The 18,331-nt window shown below is 40.8% G+C and overlaps 1 protein-coding gene across 2 annotated transcripts in view; it reads right to left on the bottom strand.

Annotated features, from left to right (window-relative positions):
* Positions 1-3,562: 3,562 nt before the first annotated feature.
* APPL1 (adaptor protein, phosphotyrosine interacting with PH domain and leucine zipper 1) overlaps positions 3,563-18,331 on the bottom strand; it is a 45,627-nt gene continuing 30,858 nt past the window's right edge. For both annotated transcript variants that reach the window (XM_049776180.1, XM_049776181.1), the window contains 9 exons: positions 16,842-16,933; positions 16,169-16,351; positions 13,467-13,519; positions 10,506-10,680; positions 10,367-10,403; positions 9,523-9,669; positions 8,867-8,917; positions 8,296-8,385; positions 3,563-5,086 (listed from right to left, as the gene is read on the bottom strand). In XM_049776180.1, the coding sequence (XP_049632137.1) occupies positions 4,940-5,086; positions 8,296-8,385; positions 8,867-8,917; positions 9,523-9,669; positions 10,367-10,403; positions 10,506-10,680; positions 13,467-13,519; positions 16,169-16,351; positions 16,842-16,933 (975 nt within the window). In that variant the 3' untranslated portion in view covers positions 3,563-4,939. The remainder of the gene's footprint in view (positions 5,087-8,295; positions 8,386-8,866; positions 8,918-9,522; positions 9,670-10,366; positions 10,404-10,505; positions 10,681-13,466; positions 13,520-16,168; positions 16,352-16,841; positions 16,934-18,331) is intronic.

The raw sequence follows: 18,331 nt of genomic DNA, 5'->3' as shown, positions 1-18,331 counted from the left end.
GTTCTGGCAGGCTCAGGGGACCATATGGGATGCTAGGATTCGAACCACCATCCTTCTGCATGCAAGGCAAACGCCTTGCTTCCATGCTCTCTCTCTGACCCCATACTATCTTTTTTATATCCCACAAATGAGTGAAATTATTCTATCCCTCTCTGACTTCATATCCATCCATATTCATGTAATTTTAAAGTTATACAACTCTAAAATTAATATCTAATATTAATATCATTCTCTGGTTTTTGGGTCACATTGGCAGGACTCAGGGGTTACTCCTGGCTTTAGGCTCAGAAATCGCCCCCAGCAGGCACGGGGGACCATATGGGATGCCGGGATTCAAACCGACGTCCTTCTGCATGCAAGGCAAATGCCTTACCTCCATGCTATCTCTCTGGCACCTAATATCATCATTCTCTGGAACTTTCAAAAGTATGTAAATTTTAGAAAATCCCAAACAGACTAGACTAGAAACTCACAGTAGAAAATAAAAACTTTAAAAAAAAAGAGAAAGTAAAAACTTATGTCAGCGTTATAGGAAACTAGAAAGAATTCACAAGATGAACATGTTAGTATTAAAACTACACATATCAATGACTTGAAACTGGCATTTACACTACAACCTGCCCCTAATTATGGGAATCTCATTCAGTAATTATCGACGCCTTTCTTAAAAGAAAAAAATGCCTAAAACTCTCCCAATCAGTGACTGGCCTTCTTTTCGCCATTAGGGAACTGCACTGGGTCTACATGTGTAGTTAGTGGAAGTGTCGCAACAGTCAGATTTAGTCTAATTATTCTGAAATTATCTGGAAAAATAAAATCCAGAAAATAGATGAAATGTTTCATACCAAAGACTGTACAAAAAAATGGACTTTATGATACATTAAAAGTCTGACACATATATTCTTAAGACTTGTCAGTGAAACCTATTTTCACAAAATGGAAACAAATTCTCCACTCCACATGAGTAGCACTAACATAATGTTGAGTTTTCTAATCCTCTTAGTCCCAGGGACTGAATTCAGTGCCTCAGACGTAGGAAAGCACGTTTGCAAGGTTAGAGTTATATCACTGGCTCCCTCAAGTCCAATTTTAAGGGACACTTAGTATTAACTCTATGAAACATAATTGATAGTATCAATGAAATAAGAATTAGCCAATTAACTTACATTACAAAATCAACAAACATACAAAAGTTTTCCATATTAGCTACAACTTAATTCCCATTCTCATATTAACCAAAGTGAATCACATGAATACATCGCCACAGAGATTTGGTTAGAAAGTGTAACATCATATATTGCTCCAGTTTAAATATTTATGCTAACATCATGGAAGAGTAATCCACACTTTCTGAAAAAAATGGAAGACCAGTTTGCTACAACCAATATATCGGAATATTTAGTATTTGAATGCTAGGAAGTTGTCAAGTTAATGTTAATATTTTCATCTTATTAGTTCAGGTGGCAGAAAACTTTACATTTTCTTAGGGTTTCTCAGCATTTATAAAATTAAAATCTTTTTTTTGTTTTTTTGTTTTTTGTTTTTGGGCCACACCCGGTAACGCTCAGGGGTTACTCCTGGCTATGCGCTCAGAAGTTGCTCCTGGCTTGGGGGACCATATGGGACACCGGGGGATCGAACCGCGGTCCGTCCAAGGCTAGCGCAGGCAAGACAGGCACCTTACCTTTAGCGCCACCGCCCGGCCCATAAAATTAAAATCTTAAATACTTAATGCAGGAGGCCGGAGTGGTGGCAGTAGGGCATTTGCCTTGCACGTGCTAACCTAGGACGAACCGTGGTTCGATCCCCCAGTGTCCTATAGGGTCCCCCAAGCCAGGGATGATTTCTGAGCACAGAGCCAGGAGTAACCCCTCATTGTACCTGGTGTGGCCCAAAAAAAAAAAAAAAGAAACCCAACTTAATTCAGGTGACTTTACTACACAAGATTATGTTACCTAGACTGGTCTGCACACCTTCATACTTTTCCCAAGTTATAAGGAAACAGTTACATTGATCATCCTTCATTTGTGGAGCTTGAGATTTCTTTTGAAATTCAACACAGGTAGACATAGCAAAAACTAGACTGGTTTTGGGGCTCGCTCTGCAAGGGAAAGTTTCAGTCCCTTGTGAGCAATTTTTTAAAATATTTAGAGGAGGGAGCCAGAGAGAAAGCACAAAGGTAGGATGTTTGCCTTGCGTGCAGAAGGATGGTGGTTCGAATCCCGGTATCCCATATGGTCTCCCGAGCCTGCTGGGAGTGATTTCTGGGTGTAGAGCCAGGAGGAACCCCAGAGCGATGCCAGGTGTGACCCCCCCAAAAAAAACCAAAAACGTTTAAAGGAAAAATAGGATACAATAACGTCCTAACTTCTGACTTCATTACCAGTAACAGAAGTACTATTCCTAAAGGTAGCTGAATTTGGGCCTGAGCGGTGCGTCCAACATTGGTCCCTGTCTCCCTTGCACACCCCGCCCGTCAGGAACAATTTCTGAGTGCAGAGCCAGGGGGAACCTGAGTGTCACCGGGTGTGGCCCAACAACAACAACAATAACAGTAATAACAGTAGCACCAAAGGTAGTTGGATTAGGTAGGATCAAGTTTTGTCCTTTTAAACTGAAACAGAAATCATTCAATGAAAGTCTGACTCTACGCAGGCCATCCCAAGATCGAAAAAAGTCACCAACAAAGCATCTAAGAGCTAAAAGGAATCTCAGAGAATAACAAAGGTGATCTTTAACATAATACATGAACCCACAAGTAGCCTTTTGAAACAAAAAGGAGAGTTTATTAAAGTTGATACAGACAATTATGAAATATTTCATACAGTTTGCAGCAATGGAAAACAAGTTAAATCACCTAAAACTGTTAAACCCTTACATGGATTATAAATTCTATTTGGTGTTGAAATGCCTTGATTTACTATGGCCATTAATGTGGCATTGTGAAAACCTACCAAGACCTACCAAGTCCTAGGAAACTGGCTGAGATCACGGGGTATTACAGTAAAGTTAAACCATACACAAGGCTGATGAGTTTTTTTTTTTAGCAAGTTAGCGTCCCTAAGTCTGAAAATACCCTTAAAGTATCTAGACCAAGTGCTAACGGAGGGGACCGGTGTGCAAGGCCCCAGCTTAGTAGAGGTAGCGCCTAAGGCCAGCCACCTTCCAGGTTGATCATTTTCTTCTAATTGAGGTGGCAATTAAATAGTACACACCAGAAAAACTTAATGAAGCAGACACCACCAAAGAAATAGAAAATTCTACAAAAAAAAAAAAAAAAAAGAATAATAAACAAGTGTGAAACCAACTCCTTTTTAATATGCACAAAATACACTTATTAATTATATGTTTTGGTAACATAAGACTTAAAAATGATGATCTTCAAATAAACATTCCCATTTGGCACATGGAAAATAAAAACCATGATCCTATCTATGATTAACTATCCCTTTCCTACAAAGAGTGCATGTGACACGAGGAAACAAGCACACTAGGTCGTGAGAACAAAACAGATGCCATTTCTAATTCAAAACTAATAAAAAAAATCTATTTTTCTGAGTAAAAATAACGTTTCCCTTGTAAAATTAGTTTTAATGGCTGATCTTTTGAAAAATTTTAGTGTATGACTTCTGTAAAATATTTTACTCAATATATTTAATGTACCTATATATACTTTTCCATGTGAAACACGGGGACGTAATTTCTACCAGCAATGTTAAAAATCTGAGACAAGAAAGAAATCCGAGTTTTAGAGAACAGAGAATCAGCATTTTAACCTCTGCACCAGGCTAAGTTCTTCCTTAGTCAACTTTTCTGTCAAGCATGCAATTTCTTTTCAAATTTAAATGAAATTAGAGCTTTTACTCTTGTGAAGAAAAACAGTATTTACAATGATTAGTGCAAATTATTCTATCCATATATATTAGCTGTCCGCCTTTATGGATAAAAAGTGGTCATCAGTATTTTATCAAAACATAGGATTATGAAAATACTGGGAGCATCAGTCTGAAATTTTGGAAGGTTACCTTTTTAAACTAAAGTGGTAATTTCTACGTTAAGCAGGAAATCACTGTTACCGAGCTTCTTCTGAAATGCCACTTGATTTCAATAAAAATTATTTCACACAATGCAGAAAATACACTGTATTATCCTGTAACAGTATCTTTATATATTAAATCCTAATCTAAAATGTTCTGAAACAAAAGTCCCTTTTAATAAATCCCAAAATCTTATATTAACCATTACTGCTCTGCAGCAATAATTCAAGTTCCAACCTGAGAACTAAGAATGTGATAGCGAAATGCCAAGGGCAAATCAATCTTGAGCAAACATTGAAGCTTCTTTTCCACCGGTACCAAGTAAGAAACATCAGAGAAACATGAGCCACCATGGAAATGCCCTGAAGTCAACCGTACCACCTACAACAATTCAAAACTCAGTCTAAAATCTCATTTTAAAAAAGTTCTATTGCACATTTCATACTGTTAAAATATTCCCCAGTTGAAGGAATTCTCTGATTAAAGGGTTTCGAACCTCTTCAGTCAAGTTTCTTCTCCACCAGCAAAGAACAACAGTCCTAAATGAGTGAAAGAGCACATCCATGGAGAGCTACAGCTGAAGGATAAATGGTTTCTTATTGGTCACAGTCAATCACAATGCAATAAAATTCAAAACGCAATTCCTTAGCCATCTACATCCGGGAGGTGAACTTTGAGCATGTGGGATTTGATGCTACTGAAGAGTCTATATTCTTAAAGAAGCAATATTGCAAAGTTAAGTCCTCACGGTAAACCTGGTTTTGAAAGGAAACTAAAACAAACAAGCAAATATAAACCTGACTCTCCTCCTGATATTGCAACGTAGTTGTTACCTTGTGCCATTTCGTCACAGAAAGTGTCAATGAACCCCCAAGGGGGATAGATAACAAAGAATAACCTATTTATGCTTCTGACTCCCTCTTCTTTCCGTCTTCTCCCAAATCACTCTCTTCTGACTGGCTACTACTAAGGACGACAAACTGCCCCTCACTACTGCCTTGGTTTGGTCTGCTGGAAGCAGCTATCAGGCGACTCTGTTCTTCTAAATCCTAGAGGAAAGAAACACAAAAGAAACTAAATTAACTGTAGTCAAGTGGAAAAGTATACAGCTAAAATACATGCCTCAGAGCCACTTTAATCTTTCTTGCTTTTGTGTTTTTGTTTTGTTTTTCAGTTTAATTTGTACACAAGCTGTAATTTGCAACACCACAGGTTTCTTGCTCAAAGAGGTTCAAAACAACAAAAAGCAAAAATAATCACTACTATTCTAGGAGTGATATAAGTCATATGAAACTGGCTGAGATCACGGGGAATTACATTAAAGTTAAACCATACACAAGGCGGATGAGTTTTTTTTAGATTGTATTTTTTTTCTTATAAACGCCTTTATTTATACAATTCGATTACAAACATGGTTGTCGTTGGGTTTCAGTCATATAAAGAACATCCCTCTTCACCAGTGCCATCATTCCCATCACCAATACCCCACATTTCCCACTTCCCTACTCCCCCCACTTGAATCTTAATCTTTCTATCTAGATAATATGCATGTGTAATGTGGAAACTTACCAAAAACAAAGGTTGTACACCAACTAATACTAAAACCAAAGTCAACTACGGCATCATTCTAGAAATTCTGTATGTATTCTAAATGCAACATTCCCTTTCTCCTTTTTTATGGCCAGACTCAGTCCTTCTTTACCTCTCACTACACCCTAACGGGTTCACAATGGATCACTACGCATCATCCCCAGCCCTTCTCCATCTTACATAATTTAACTTGCTAAATAATCACTTTCTTCTGCCTTACCCAGTGTTTCCAAAGTAGGGGAAATATCACATCCTGGACCATAATGCCGTTAGTACTAACAGGAGTCACTTTCTGCTTGTTTAAAGAAGGGGGGAGGGGGGGTTTTAAAAACTATTTTTTGAAAAGAAAGTAGTACAGTATATAAAAGGAAATAAAAAGGGGAGAGAGCGGGGATAAAATGTCTGCTGTGCCCCAGAGGCAGGCGAGGGGGTAGGGGAAACTGGGGACACTGGCAGGAAATGTGTACTGGAGTACATTTTATGACTGAAACTCAATCATGAACAATTCTGTAACCACGGTGTTTGAATAAAAGTAATTCTTGGAGAGGGGGCTTGGGTCACTCCCAGCGGTGCTCAGAAATCGCTCTCGGCGGGCACGGAGGACCATCGGGGATGCTGAGAGTCGAACCAGGGTCCGTCCGGGATTGACTGAGTGCAATCACTCTGTGCTATAACTGTGCTACTGCTGTGCTATCACTCTGGCCCCTAATAAAGTAATTTTTTAAAAAGGGGGTGAAGGGGGGCTGGAGAGATAGCATGGAGGTAAGGCGTTTGCCTTGCATGCGGAAGGTCGGTGGTTCAAATCCCAGCATCCCATATGGTCCCCTGAGCCTGCCAGGAGTGATTTCTGAGCGTGGAGCCAGGAGTAACCCCTGAGCACTGCCGGGTGTGACCCAAAAACCAAAAACAAAAAGGAGGAGGTGAGGGACTGGAGCGGTGGCACAAGCAGTAGGGCCTTTGCCTTGCACACGCTAAGTTAGGACAGACCACAGTTCGATCTCCTAGCGTCCCATATGGTCCCCCAAGCCAGGAGCAATTTCTGAGCACAGAGCCAAGAGTAACCCCCTGAACATCACCAGGTGTGGCCAAAAAACAAAAACAAAGGGTGAGGCGTGGTAGACTAAATAGGTTTGGGAACCACAGGTCTAATCTTACTAAGTGAGCCTTGACTTCAATGTCTCTGAACTTCTTTCCCTCTCCTTCATCCATCCATCTCTCCAACCTGCTGCCAATTTACATGGTTCAGTTATCTCCTCCTTCGGAACGCTGCTGTCAATGCCACAGCATATTACTAACTCTACTAATCCCATGAAGCTAATACATTCTCCAAATTTATTGATATGAAAGTTAGCATGTTGAGGAAGCCATCCCAACTACTACCTATGATTTCTACCAGACATGGACCCTGACAAAGAATCTACTGCAAACAGTTAACAAAGGAAGTTTGAAAATTAGAGGTAGAACCTCGGTGTCCAACGACAGAGAATGGAATGAAGACGTGGTTCACACACACAAGGGAAAACAATGCAGCTCCAACAAAAAGTAAAATCATGCCATTTGCTGCAACCTGGTTGGAAGTGGAAGTTAAAGAAAGACAATACAGGACATTCTCACTTATCTGTGGCACACAGAATAACTAGATGAAGAAATACCATGGAGTAAGGAGACGCCTCATCCACCTTTGACCCAGGGAGGACGAGGACAGAGGAGAAAGATTCAGGCAGGCAGGAAGAAGAAGAGAAAGGGAAGTCATGGGAGCAGGGGTCAGGGCTTTGGTTATATTGAAGATGTGGGAGAGTGGGATAGAGCTACACACACAAAGTACAGACTCAAAACACTGAAACTTGAGATCTAGGCTGTAACCACTGAACTTCATAATTTGTAATGAGAGCAGTGGTGATGAGAGCTGGTAATGGTGGTGGGACTAAACTCAGCTTCCAAGAATTTCATGAACCATGGTTCTTTAATTAAACTTTCAAAAATTTAAAATTTGGGGCCGGAGTGGTGGTGCAAAATGGTAAGGCATTTGCCTTGCCTGTGCTAGCCTACAAAGGACCGTGGTTTGATCCCCTGGCATTCCATATGGTTCCCCCAAGCTGAAGCGATTTCTGAGTGCATAGCCAGGAGTAACCCCTGAGTGTCACCAGGTGTGGCCCAAACAAAGAACAAACAAAAAGTATTAAAATACTGATAGAATGCAATCTTTGCATACCAGACAAAAAGCTCATTTTATTTTATGATAACTTGTATGTAAATTGATTTGGTTTGTGGGGCTATTTCTGGAAAAACCTCTGAGAGCATAAAAAATCACTATTAAACGGATAATGACTTGATATTCCCAAGAATATTAAATTTTTATTTACATATGCATTCTTAAGGCAGCTAATTCAATATATGGCTTCGCAAAAGAGTCAGTATCACTGAAATTAGAAATTTGGTAAACAAATTTTAAACACACTACATATCTGTATTAGTAAAATGTAAATATCATATCAGAAACCAAATGTTTTATCTTTCCTGCAATTCTAAGAATCGCCTGGCTACAAAGTAGCTGTGCAAGCAGGAACAGATCTAGATCTGAGTTTTTGATTTTGAAAATGACCATGCTGATTAAGGAAAGACGTTCCATAAATCGAATACAGACAACTCAGACATCAGAAATACACACCTTTTCGATTTGCTTTTGTTTACTGAGCTCTTTCTGTTGCTTCTCTTTTACCCTCTCTATTTCTTTTTGTTTTTCTGATGCTCTACGATCCTAAAGAGATGAATTTAAAACATGAATTAAATAGAGAACTTTCATTTTTAAATTTTTTATTTAAAGCACTGTGATTTACAAAGTTCTTCACAACTGCGTGTTAGGCATACCATGTTTCAGCACCAATCCCACCGCCAGTGTCAACCTCCGTCCGCCAGTGTTCCCAGAGTCCATTCCATGCCACCACCTCCCACCCCAGCCAAGTCAGCGTCAATAATAATGAAATTGTGAGGCCCAAACTTAAAGACCATCCATTTTAGACTGTCTAATATTACCTTTGTAACCCTTTCAATGATTTTAATTGTATAAAAAATGCCAAATCTCTCATGCTCTGTCAGCCATTTGTCCAAATTCTAAAGATGATATCAGCAAGAGCCTACACAGTTAACCCTCCTTAGCAAGATTATTTATTTACTAATATAAAACTCTTACATTATCTCAGTTTACATTCTTGGGTAATGATGTGTCTCAAGGGTCTTACCAGTTCTTCATGCAGAGCGATCTGTTTTGCCAGTCCAACAGAATCACAAATCTAAAAGAAAAAGTGGAGAAAACTCAGAAAGTTCTCAAATGTAAGTAGTCACTTCAAATATCCAAGTAACGAAGAGTGGATGTAAGAAGTCTTGTAGCTCCAGAATATACAACTTCAAACAAAGCTGATATAATAAGTTCCAACACCCCCAGATCAAACCCTTGAGTATTTCCTCCAGAGTTTGTAAGCTGCCACTGCTGGTTCTTACTTCCCTCATCTACCACACATCATTATCAAAAATTCGTCACTGAGCTTAGTAAGGTCTGCAAAGAATGAAGCAAGCAGCAACTGCTGCTGCTTAAACTGAATTCCTATAAAAATGGCTGAGCAGAGGACCATGTCCATGCCCAGGATAAACTAACGACTAGTACTAGCTTACCCGGGGCCAGGAAGCAGAAGAGATGGTACTAGCTAGAATGGAAAGGAAGATACGCATTTGCAGTCTGGAGGCCCCAGTGATCAATCCAATTCTCTAGATAGTACTAGAGAGAAATTCACTTGGACAAGGCGAAGTTGGAGAATATTTTCCCCAAAAGTCTTGGTAAGAACTACCTGTAATTAGGGTCTGTATTTTATATCAGAACACATTTTGGGAAATAATGTACCTTTTCTCCTTCGTTGTTTGATTCAAATATATAGCAGACTGATGACAGATTACTTTCGCTTCTTCCGCCTAATGTACGCAGAACAAATCCAAAAAGCCTCTTATTCTCTTGGTGTGTAGCATAAAGAACTACACTGGGTAATGGAAACTGTTGGCACAGAAAACATCAGAAGCAAACATGAAAATATTCTAGCTAGTACAACTTCCCTAAAAGTTATACATCCATTAAGTTATATAAAATACCCTAAATAGCACATGATAGCCAACTTTTTTTTAACAGAATGGTAAAAGGCAAAAGATTTATGCGATCTGAAGAGAAACCAGAGTATCTTTTAGTAGAATGGTAATGTAAGAACAGATAATGTCATATTTGGTCTGGGTTTCCAGGCAGAATTAAGAACTCTGGTATACCGATTTTATTGTATTAGCCATGAACCTATTTACAAAGTCGGGTAACAGAAGTGGTCTCTAATTCCTGTGTGTATAACACATGTTCATTAACTGAAGGCATAAACAACACAGATCATACTAGATTACACTGATTTTCTAAATTGCATGGAATTTTCACTACCTCTTTTTTTTTATTCTAAAAGCCTAAGTCCCAATCATCATAATTTATACCATCATACCTGAATATGCAGAATCAGGACTATTCCAAGGATGGAAAATTGTACATGTGTAAAGCAATGTAATATAAAAGGATCCAAAGACTGAAGTCTACGTCCTTCCCTGGGAGGAGACCCAGCTTTGCCCCTGGTATTGTACTCAAGTCAAAAGTAGCCTCCAGCACCACTGGAGAAGTGGCCCCCAACAAGGTAATAATGATCTCCAAACAGGGAACTCACTGTGAGCCTTGTAACTTGTGTCTGAGGATCAATTAACCTATAGAAATGGTTAAAATAAAATAGGGAAAAAGATTTCAATTAAATTGAAATGTGAACAAAATTTCCTTTATTTTTTACTGAGGGAAAGGTCAACACTTACTTTAAGCAATCACAAGTGACCAGTAAGTGCGATTCTGTCATGCGGAAGATGTTATGGATGGCCCGCGCAGCTAAGATTTGGCGCATAGTTTCATAAACAACATCTGGACAGTCGTCTGATTTTACTTCCATAGAACCAAGGAATCGGACAATAAATAACTGATGAAGAATAGAATCTACAACAGAACAAGGTTCATGATGTTATGTCTCTCACTTTTTCCTATTCTTAATTTAAGGTAACAATTGGTTTAGAAGATTGAAAAGTATCTCAGGAATTTAATTTCACCTTTCCAAAATATGTGCTATCACAATATGTCCACCTCCCAAGTACAAAATCCCTTCACCGCTTATCCACTGCACATCCTTTCTAGTTTTGCCTTCGTTTACCTTTTTTTTAAAAAAAAAAAACAAAAAAAACAAATACTTTCTTGTTACTGAGGTAACAGGTTACAACAGTTTTAATGTTTTGGGGATATAATTGTACCTTTACCACATCTTCCCTTTTGGGGGGGAGGGTGCCATACCTGGCAGTGCTCAGACACTGCTACCAGCAGTGCACTGAGGGCTTAAGTGTGGGGATGGAATTAATGTTAGCAGCACGCAAGCAAGTGTCTTCATCCCTCTCAGGCCCTCCACCACAGTTCTTAAAGAGTTAAGATACCTGGGGCTGGAGAGGTAGGACAGCAGGTACGGCACTTGCCTTGTAGCTGCCGGCTCAGGTTCTATCCCCAGCATCCCATAAGGCCCCCAAAGCCAGTCAGGAGTGATCCCTGAGTACAGAGCCAGGAGTAAGCCCTGAGCACTGCCAGGTGTGGCCCCCAAAACAAAATAATAACAATAATAAGATACCTGGTCTCCTCCTTTCAGGTTTTCCAGTTAAAAGAGTGAAACTAACCCAAGCATTTAAAAGTAAGTTCTGACTAGTGCTCATTATAGGAAAAGGAAAGTCGCAAATTCAAACAGGTCGGTAGTTCTGAGTAAAAAGAATTCCTTGTACTTTTACAGTTTTTCTTTAAGTTTGAAAGGATATCAAAATAGCAGCTGGAAAAAAGAAAAAATGTAAGTTATGTTGAGTATCAGAAAACATCCACTGTGAGGAAAGCTTATATGTGTATATAAGCTTTTATATGTATATAATATATAAATATATAATATATATATATATTTTATGTATATAAACTATTGAATTTAATCACTGTGAATTAGTTAGAAAGATGTTCGTGATTCGAGTTTCAGTCATGCAAAGTACCTTTCAGCCGTGCACATTTCGGATCACCAATGCCCCAGTTTCCCTCCTGCCTCCCCCACTGCACTCTCCCCTGCCTGTTTCTGTGGCAGACATTTTTCTTCTCTCTTGCTCTCTCTGCCTCTGTTCCTTTCAGCCACTGTGGTCTGCAGTATTATTACTGAAGGGATATCCTGCATATTACTTTATCTCCTTTCAGCACCCAGTTCCTGACAACTACCATTGTTATAACAGTCTCTTCTCTGCCCTCAATGCAACTCTCCTTCTAGTGGAGGCAGACTTCCTTCCTACCTGGTCCTTGTCTCATCTCTGGATATTACCAGACTATCTTCCTTTTTTTTTTTTTTTTTTTTTTTGGGCCACACCCAGCGGTGCTCAGGGGTTACTCCTGGCTGGCTGCTCAGAAATAGCTCCTGGCAGGCACAGGGTATCATATGGGACACCAGGATTCGAACCAACCACCTTTGGTCCTGGATCGGCTGCTTGCAAGGCAAACGCCACTGTGCTATCTCTCCGGGCCCATATCTATTTCACAAATGAGTGCAATTATTTTTTATCTAATTTCACTCAACATAATGCTCTTCATATTATCCATGTATATAAGCAAGTTTCAGGACTTTGTTTTTCCTAACAGCTGAGGAATTATCCTTTGTGTATGTACGTACCAGTTGCTTTAGCCACTCATCTTTCTCAGGTATTTTGATTGTTCCCAGATGCTCTCTATTATGGATAGTGCAGCAATGAACATAGGAGTGCAGAGGGCTTTTTTGCATATTTTGGAGGGCCCTAGGCTATATTTCTAGGAGTGGTATTGCTAAATCATATGGAAGCTCAATTTTAGTTGTGTGTGTGTGTGTGTGTGTGTGTGTGTGTATGTGTGTGTGTGTGTGTGTGTGTGTGTGTGTGTGTGTGTGTGTGTGTGTGTGTTTAACTCTAGTGTTTGAGGAATCTCCAAATTGTTTTTCGAAAAAGCTGGACCAGGTCAACATTCCCATCAGCAGCGAATAAGAGTCCCTTTCCTTTCTCCCCATATCTGTGCTAACACCGTTGTTCTTGTTCTTTGTGGTGTGAGATGACATCTCACTGTTTTTCATGTGTCTTCTGGCCATCTGTGTTACTTCTTCGAGGAGTTTCTGTTCATCTCTTCTCCCATTTTTGGATGGGGTTAGATTTTTTTCCTTGATAAGCTCATCAGTACCTTATCTATCTTAGATATTAGCCCCTTATCAGATGAGTATTGGGTGAATAATTTCCACATTCCTAGTCATCATTTCATCCTAAAGCATATCTTCTATATGAGAACTTGTCTATGAAGTCAAAAGTATGCCATTACTACAATTCTGTGTACATTAAAAAAAATCTTACATTGAAATAAATTTTGTTAGGTGTACAATGAGAAAAAAAAAGCTTATAACATTAAAATAGCATATGCAGGAGAAGTAATATAAACAAATTCTTCAGTTTAATCTGAGAATTTCTAAAGTATAAAAATAGTAGACATCAGGACTGGCGATAGTACAGCAGGCAGACCTTGCACACAGCTGACCTGAGTTTGATCCCTGGTACCACACATATGGCAGGGTACAAGCACACTGCCAGGAGTGGTCCTGAGTAGCGTCAGGAACAGGCCTGAGCAGCACTGGGGATGGCCCAAAACAAAAAAGAGAAAAAGAAGCAATACAAAGTATTTTAAGAATGACTACGCATCTGTTTTACCTTCAGTTTCAGATTTTGTACCTCCTCCAGATTCTCCAAATGGATTTGTACGCCTGAAAAACATTTTTAAATTCATCAACTAATGGTCAGGTGTCACTGAACCGCATGAAGAAACCTCCTTGAAAAGAATTAAAAATTAGGTATGACAAAACTCTGTACATATATTAAAATAAAAAACAAAAACTACTACTGAAGACCAATTGATTGCACTCACACGCAAATGCATAGGCACAAACACCATCACCCCCCTCGTAATCACAATTCAAGTGACTGAGACGGGGGACCAGAGCAGTGGTGCTAGAGGTAAGGCATCTGCCTTGTGTGCGCTAGCCCAGGACGGACCACGGTTCGATCAGGAGCGATTTCTGAGCACAGAGCCAGGAGTAACCCAAGCGTCAAAGGGTTCTGGCCCAAAAACAAAAACAAAACAACAACAAAAGGAAAGACAAAAGTTACTGATTTTGAAAAGGAACAGCTGACTTGGCTTCAATTTTAGCTACTTGAGAAAAAAACAGACCAAGTATTTTTTAAGCCTGTTTTCCTCATAGCCCCAGTGGCACAATGCAAGACTGAAGCTAATCTGAGATGGAAGCAATTTTTCTTCTCAGTGTGCCTGTTTATTGTCAAACCAAAAAAATAAGGAAAATACGATACCAAGTTGATTTTGTAAGCAGAGACCTAAGTCACTCGAAAATTGCACTAACAGTGAGATCATTTGAAATTCATCTCCTTACCACATAACTAACCTGAAGCAAATGTTAAATATATTCCCATGATCAGGTATTAATCATATATACAAATTAACATCTTACAATCTATTAGGTGACCAGCCTATCTGCCTCAATCATTTCCTTTATGTCATGTTTCTGTGTTTCTTTCTGCGGCCAAAGAAAAATTTTTTATTGATTTGATGAAAAAAATTCTTTTATATAAATAAATATCCATTAAAATATAATGGAAATTATTTTAGTATATTTTCCTGGATATTTCTTATTCTGATACCAGCTCATACTTTCTAAAAATTTATGACAATTGATTACTCTCAAGATTTGAGAAAAGGACCCAGAGAGATAGCACAGCGGCGTTTGCCTTGCAAGCAGCCGATCCAGGACCAAAGGTGGTTGGTTCGAATCCCGGTGTCCCATATGGTCCCCCGTGCCTGCCAGGAGCTATTTCTGAGCAGACAGCCAGGAGTAACCCCTGAGCAATGCCGGGTGTGGCCCAAAAACAAAAACAAAACAAAACAAAACAAAACAAAACAAAACAAAAAAAAGAGATTTGAAAAAAATAACCCCCCCCCCCCAAATCAAAAAAAAGTCAGGGGCAGATAGTGCAGAGGTTAATGTACTTGGCTCTGTGGTCCAACATCACTCCTGGCAGGCCGAGGGGACCATACAGAATGCCAGAATTCAAAACTGGGTAGGCCGCAGCAAGGCAAACACTCTCCCTGCAGTACTATTGCTCGGGCCCCTCTCCTGCGATTTTAAGAGCAAATTTAAAAAAATCTTTTTCATGTGGGGGGGAAAAATTAGAAAGAAATAAAAAATCTTGCAACAGTAAAAATAGGGAATCTCGGGCCCGGAGAGATAGCACAGCGGTGTTTGCTTTACAAGCAGCCGATCCAGGACTAAAGGTGGTTGGTTCGAATCCCGGTGTCCCATATGGTCCCCCGTGCCTGCCAGGAGCTATTTCTGAGCAGACAGCCAAGGAGTAAAAAAAAAAAAAAAAATGGTGGGCCGGGAGGTGGCGCAAGAGGTAAGGTGCCTGCCTTGCCTGCGCTAGCCTTGGACGGATCGCGGTTCGATCCCCTGGTGTCCCATATGGTCCCCCAAGCCAGGAGCGACTTCTGAGCGCATAGCCAGGAGTAACCCCTGAGCGTTACCGGGTGTGGCCCAAAAACAAAAAAAAAAAAAAAAAAATGGGGGAGGGGGGGAAATCTCAGACAGCGTGGGCCAATGGTATGGGGGAGGCAGCATCCTGTTGGAACTACCAAAAGAACAAATTCCTTTTGAAGAGGGGCTAGGGCACAAAAGGGCTAGTCCTGGGTCTGTGCTTAGTGATCATTCTTGGTGGTGCCTGGGGACCATATGAAGTGCCAGGGATCAAAATATGGTAATGCCTTTGCAAAACAAGCACTTTACCCTCTATACTACCTCTCCTGCCTTAGAGCGAATAAAAAATTCAGAATTAGGCCAGAGATAGCACAGCTGTAGGGTGGTAGGGCATTTGCCTTGATGCAGACAGACCGTGGTTCGAGTCCTGGCATCCCATATGGTCCCCTGAGAGTCTGGCAGGGGCAATTTCTGAGTGTAGAGCCTGAGGTAGAGAGCGACTCCTCCCCCCAAAAAAAGAAGAATGCTAATTGTGAGAAGCCTTCATTACTTTGCTTTATCAAATTATTAAAACTCGAAGTACAGGAGCTGGAGAGATAGCATGGAGATAAGGCATTTGCCTTGCATGCCGGTGATTCGAATCCCGGCATCTCATATGGTCCCCCGAGCCTGTCAGGAGCGATTTCTGAGCATAGAGCCAGAAGGAACCTCTGAGTGCTGCCGGGTGTGACCCAAAAACCAAAAAAAAAAAAATCCAAGTACAATACAGCCAAGAAACACAGGATGATATGTGGGATGATTCTGAGCTAAACGCATTAAACCCAAAACCTTCCAGACCGGAACAGTCTCCCTGGGAGAGCCGTTACCAACCTGCTTCCCTGGCCCGAGGATTTTGCCTGACCAGGCTGGTCTTCACACACGGGGGAAATGATATCAAACTGAATGGGGGTGTCTGGCGCAACCAGTGAGTCCAGAGAGAGAGCGGCCAAATTGGAACTCTCTGATCCCAAGGATCCTGAACTGCTGGTTCGAGCTGTCGGTGGCCGAGAGTGTCTAGAATAGAAACAAAGTTTTTTATTTGATTTTTCTTCTGGAAATTAATCCCCAGCTGAAAAAAGTAAACATAGATTTACCTAAGAAAAGAGCATATTTCAATACTCACAATCCCTCAAGCAACAAACCCCTTTTATCCTGAACATTACATTTAAAACCATTAATTCACCTCCATCAACACATCAGCATCACTAATATATATATATATATTGCTTTTTGGGTCACACCTGGTGGCGCTCTGGGGTTACACTTGGCTCTGCGCTCAGAAATCGCTCCTGGCAGATTCGGGCGACCATATGGGATGCCGGGACTCGAACCACCATCAGTCCTGAATTGGCTGCGTGCAAGGCAAATGCCCTACCGCTGTGCTCTCTCTCGGCCCCACATTACTATTCTATACTATTCTGTATCTCTGCTACCACAAAAGCAGGCACTAAGACTCCCACTAGGCCAAATAGTTCTTTATATGATCTGCAGCCCAGTAACTCACCCAGCTGGCCGCAGGCTCTCGTGCCTCTGCTGGAAAGATGGGGAAGGAGTGACCGCTTCCAAGGCTGACTGGTTTACTCGTGCAGCAATTTCCTGTTTTTATTTTGAAAAAAGAACAAATATCGGCAAAACAAGAAACCTAAAATGTTGAATGGAATTCTCTGAATTAAAATACTTCTTTGAGTTATACTTAAAAAGCAAATTGGAGGGGCCGGGCGGTGGCGCTCGAGGTAAGGTGCCTGCCTTACCTGCGCTAGCCTAGGAGACGGACCGCGGTTCGATCCCCCGGCGCCCCATATGGTCCCCCAAGCCAGGAGCGACTTCTGAGCGCATAGCCAGGAGTAACCCCTGAGCGTCACCGGGTGTGGCCCAAAAACCAAAAAAAAAAAAAAAAAAAAAAAAGCAAATTGGAACCATTCAAGTATTCCTACATCTCTCATTTTAATATTAAAATATATAACTGACTTTATAATACTATATACTAGGTCCCTATTTACTTCTAGATCTTAAAGGGAATAGTGTTTTTCATAGTAATACAATAAGAAGTGATTTTTTTTTTCTTTAAATTTTTAAGACTGGGGCCGGGCGGTGGCGCTAAAGGTAAGGTGCCTGCCTTGCCTGCGCTAGCCTTGGACGGACCGCGGTTCGATCCCCCAGTGTCCCATATGGTCCCCCAAGCCAGGAGCGACTTCTGAGCGCATAGCCAGGAGTAACCCCTGAGCATTACCGGGTGTGGCCCAAAAACCAAAAAAAAAAAAAAAAAAATTTTTTAAGACTAGAGGCTGGAGAGATAGCACAGCGGTGTTTGCCTTGCAAGCAGTCAATCCAGGACCTAAGGTGGTTGGTTCAAATCCCGGCGTCCCACATGGTACCCCGTGCCTGCCAGGAGCTATTTCTGAGCAGATAGCCAGGAGTAAATCCTGAGCACCGCTGGGTGTGGCCCAACAAGCAAAAAAAAAAAAAAAAAAAATTTTAAGACTAGATTCTTAGAATATAGGTTAAGGCTAGTATTGTCAATCACTAGAACACACAGTTAACAGTACATTTGTTAAAGACAAAATTTAAAACAAATAATAATGGAAAAAATTTTTTTTGTTTTTGAGGTCATACCCGGCAGTGTTCAGGGGTTCCTCCTGGCTCTACACTCAGAAATCACTCCTGGAAGGCTCAGGGGACCATATGGGATGCTGGGATTGACTATACCATCCTTCTGCATGAAAGGCAAACGCCCTACCTCCATGCTATCTCTCCAGCCCCTAGTTAGAAAAAAAAATTTTTTTTTTTTTTTGGTTTTTGGGCCACACCCGGCGGTGCTCAGGGGATACTCCTGGCTGTCTGCTCAGAACAGCTCCTAGCAGGCACGGGGGACCATATGGGACACCGGGATTCGAACCAACCACCTTTGGTCCTGGATCGGTTGCTTGCAAGGCAAACACCATTGTGCTATCTCTCTGGGCCCGTTAGAAAAAACTTTAAGATTCCACAAACTGA

This window comes from Suncus etruscus, chromosome 7, assembly GCF_024139225.1.
Source record: "Suncus etruscus isolate mSunEtr1 chromosome 7, mSunEtr1.pri.cur, whole genome shotgun sequence".
Classification (NCBI taxonomy): Eukaryota; Metazoa; Chordata; class Mammalia; order Eulipotyphla; family Soricidae; genus Suncus; species Suncus etruscus.
This window is presented reverse-complemented; position numbering and strand designations above follow the sequence as displayed.